Raw genomic sequence first — 3,717 nt, 5'->3', positions numbered from 1 at the left:
GACTTATAATTGGACGAGTGAAGTTAACTGTGAGAAAACGATCATTGAAGGAAGTTCCAACATTTGTGAGATCCTGATTAGCATCAAACTGTGGTCCACCAGAAACTGACACATTTGATATCCACCTATCGCAATAATGACAATTTTATTGCATAATTTTACCACTATTAAGTTACCTATCTTCAACAAAGTATACCATACCATTATTTCCAGCAATGATGATGTCAATATTAGCCTATGTAAATATTGCAATATAGATTAAATCGTGCAAGTACTTACCAACATATCTGTAGTATCAATAGTAAATCCCACATTGTTATTAGAGAATGTCACAGCAGCATATTCACTCGTGTTTGCTGGAGCAACAAAAGTGAAGTTAACACTATTGTTACTTATGACTGTCCAGGAAACGCTTATTTCCTCTGTCTCATCTCTTAGTCTGCCAGTACATTGAGACAGAGAGAAAGCAAAAAGGCTATTCAAAATTGCAAACTTCAGTATGGCTATCTTCATTGTTGAAAGATGGTTAAAATGATCGTGATGTTGATCTGAAGTGATTCATATAGGCACGTAATCTGTTCTTTCAATGCTTCGGGGAGTTTGCACATAAAATCCATTCAAAGTAACTGAAAGTTAGATTAGGGAAAATTAGATCAGAACTGTAACTTTTTAGGCTACTAATCATTGGTGAAATATCTTAATCAAAAAACCCACTTGTCTTAATTGTGTATAAGGCTATTATAATATCAATTCTAAAGTCCATTTATTACTTTAGTTAGGCATCATAAGACATGCTTTAAGTATTCACATGAATATTGTGTTCTAATATGTTCTTGTGTCAGTGTTGTATGCTTTGTAAACTATACAAATTTGTGTACTGTACACTACCATGCCCACTCACCACACCTTATTAGTGTTTTGCCAAACGACTTCTATGATTTCAGTTTGTGATCAACAACTCTTAGTATTCAATTGTTATTTGAGTGCATAATTTGCCAGATTAGTGGTGCCCTCTGTCTCAAAAGTGAAGTTTTATTACAGCTAATATATCGTGTAGGCATAGAATTAGTCTTTAGGGAAATTTTATCTGTGTTTTTATTACGAAATAGCAACCATGCCTACAACAGCTGCCTTTTTGCTCTAAAATTTGTTTTGTAGTAATATTATTACACTGTTAATGTGTTGAGGTATGCATATTGATGTATATATTTGAGTTACATATGCAACTAACAGAGCTACCATAATGAGTGTTGGTAATATTGAGAAGCATATTATCACTCAAGTCACACTCCCACTAAGTGTAGCATTGCAAAAGACATTTACTTTACATAACAGTCCAACTGTAGTCAAATTTTTATAACACTAAATCTAGCTAGCTGTCCAGAAATGAACCACCAAATTGTTGTCTTGGCTTTTATATTCAGCCTGCTCTCTTTGTCATTGGCTCAATGTACTGGAGCATTGACTAACTCTTCACATCAAGTTAGTGTCTCATGGATGGTTGTTGGTGAGAACAGTGTGAGTTTTACTTTCACTGCCCCAGCTAATAGCAGTACGTATACTAGTCTGGCTATATCTGATCATGCAGTTCTATTAGTGAGTTGATTTTTCCTAATGTACATAAATTTAGTTTATCTTATGCACAGAATAACATTGATGTTGTCTATGCTGGGGATAATGAAACTACTAACTTTGTTGAAGACAGGTAAACAACATTGTACATTGTAGTTTATAGTAAATTGTTTTGAAGTTCTGATTGAGTTGATTACTAATAATAAATATACATTTATGTAACAGTTTATGTACACAAATGGACATATGTTGTTTCATGTCTTTAAAAAACAGAATTTTGTTTATTGTATTAAGTGTCATTTACTATTATGCACGTTTACATTGCGTGCAATGAACACAGTCAAGTACTGTAGTAATGTGTGTTTATAGTAAGTTTCCCCAACTGTTTTTATGCATCCTTATAGATGGATTGTAAACTTTATGTCACTCTATGACAAACAGCAAGACATTGAAGACACCAGTACTTTATTGACTGATGATGACCTTTTGATGGTCAATTTCACTCGTCCCATCATTAGTACTGATGAGGCTCAAGATACAAACCTAAATGCTTGCAAATACCTAATTTGGGCATATGGTGGTACTGTAGAGTCATTTAAATATCCGAAATTTACTTTTCAAAATCTTCCACGAGCTTTTGGAACTTTTAATGGTCAAATTTGTCTTCAATATTGTGGAGGTATTTTATGCCAGTTTTATGCTAATTTTATGATTTTTGTAATTTTATTAGTATCACCATCTCCCAGCATGTCTTTAATGAGTTCCAGTACACCTACTGTTTCACCATCATCTCAAACACCTTCAGCTGCTACCAACAATCATCCTGTCATCTTTATTATTCTTTTTGCTATTGTTTTGCTATCATGTACTCTTCATATTTGAGACCATTGATAGTTTAAAAGGAAGTAAACTCAATTAATATTATAGCTAGTTCAGTTACATACATAGTTAAGTTAGATATACATCTATTTTATCAAACATTTTTTGTCAAATTAATATTCTCAATAACTGTTAGTTGATGACAATGTGTAATCGTATACATACACTGTGTATATTGTTGTGGGTGGGTGTATGAATATGACACTCAGAGATAGAGTTTATAAAAGCAAAAGTGGGCGAATTATAGTTAGACAAGACAGATTCAAAATGCAAGAACTACTAAAGCTCTTTCTTCTAACTGGTCTCTTTACTCTTTCTTTAGCTCAGTGCTCAGGGAACTTTACTGATTCTGCACAGAATGTCACCATTGATTGGACTGTGATTGATAGCAACACTGTCAACTTTATATACACTGCTCCTTCTACTGAAACTCAATATACTGCTTTGGCTTTCTCTAACCAACCCATAACTGCTGCATCACTAGTTGTAAGTTGTATAGAAAGTTAAAAAGATTGATATAATTGTTTCATTCAGGGTACTGTTGCTCTTGATGCTGTATATGCTGGAAATGATGGGACTTATTCATTTGTACAAGACAGGTATAGTGATCAATCTATATGTATATGTAAGATTATTTGTAGTACATCCAGTACTATAGCATAGCATGCTTAATGATGACAGATTTCCTTTTTACATGCAGGTGGGTTACAAGTATAACCAATAATATGTTGGATACTGAACAAGATCTTCAAAATACAAGTGCTTTATTAAGTGATGGCTCTCTCACAGTTAATTTCACTCGTCCAATAATCAGTCCTGATAACTATAATCAAGATCTTGATCTAAACGTGTGTCAGTATGTTATTTATGTATTCAATGGAGCAGTAATGGGCTCATTTTCATCACCTAATCCTACATTTCTTCCTCCGCCTCCAACTGGATTTGGTATACTCCCCATGCAGTTGTGTCTTCAATACTGCGAAGGTAAATTGATGTTGCTTACACAATCACTGTGTTGTTATTGTTATTATTGCAGATGTTCCTTCCCCCTCTACTACTACTCCTTCCTCAACTGGTGCTGTGACAGTTAGTACAACATCTGTTCAAAGTTCTCCCTCAATTAGTACATACATTAGTGTGAGTGCTACTCCTACTGCTACTTCTACTAGTACTCCCAGTGGAGCTAGTGCAGGAATGATTGCTTCAGTTTTGCTTATTATGATTGCTGTTGCCATTGTCCTTCATGTTTAATACAATGTAGACTGA

The 3,717-nt window shown here is 34.1% G+C and overlaps 3 protein-coding genes across 3 annotated transcripts in view; 2 read left to right on the top strand and 1 right to left on the bottom strand.

Annotated features, from left to right (window-relative positions):
- The window catches only part of LOC109584867 (uncharacterized), a 5,359-nt gene extending 4,759 nt beyond the window's left edge, over positions 1 to 600 (bottom strand). Inside the window, exons 1-3 of the mRNA XM_020000764.1 lie at positions 280 to 600; positions 177 to 235; positions 24 to 125 (exon numbers count right to left, since the gene is read on the bottom strand). Of these exons, the coding sequence (XP_019856323.1) occupies positions 24 to 125; positions 177 to 235; positions 280 to 513 (395 nt within the window). The 5' untranslated portion in view covers positions 514 to 600. The remainder of the gene's footprint in view (positions 1 to 23; positions 126 to 176; positions 236 to 279) is intronic.
- A 733-nt stretch (positions 601 to 1,333) lies between these two features.
- LOC109584856 (uncharacterized) lies at positions 1,334 to 2,454 on the top strand. The gene is made up of 4 exons (XM_020000747.1): positions 1,334 to 1,596; positions 1,647 to 1,705; positions 1,977 to 2,251; positions 2,303 to 2,454. Exons 1-4 carry the CDS (start codon positions 1,387 to 1,389, stop codon positions 2,452 to 2,454), a joined length of 696 nt encoding a protein of 231 aa, XP_019856306.1. The 5' UTR covers positions 1,334 to 1,386.
- Positions 2,455 to 2,693: 239 nt separating this feature from the next.
- On the top strand, positions 2,694 to 3,711 carry LOC109584857 (uncharacterized). The gene is made up of 4 exons (XM_020000748.1): positions 2,694 to 2,937; positions 2,986 to 3,050; positions 3,152 to 3,435; positions 3,488 to 3,711. Exons 1-4 carry the CDS (start codon positions 2,719 to 2,721, stop codon positions 3,700 to 3,702), a joined length of 783 nt encoding a protein of 260 aa, XP_019856307.1. The 5' UTR covers positions 2,694 to 2,718; the 3' UTR covers positions 3,703 to 3,711.
- Positions 3,712 to 3,717: the final 6 nt, after the last annotated feature.

This window comes from Amphimedon queenslandica, unplaced genomic scaffold, assembly GCF_000090795.2.
Source record: "Amphimedon queenslandica unplaced genomic scaffold, v1.1 AMPQUscaffold_13157, whole genome shotgun sequence".
NCBI lineage: Eukaryota > Metazoa > Porifera > Demospongiae > Haplosclerida > Niphatidae > Amphimedon > Amphimedon queenslandica.
Note: the sequence above shows the minus strand (reverse complement) of the source record. Positions and strands in the feature narration are given on the sequence as shown.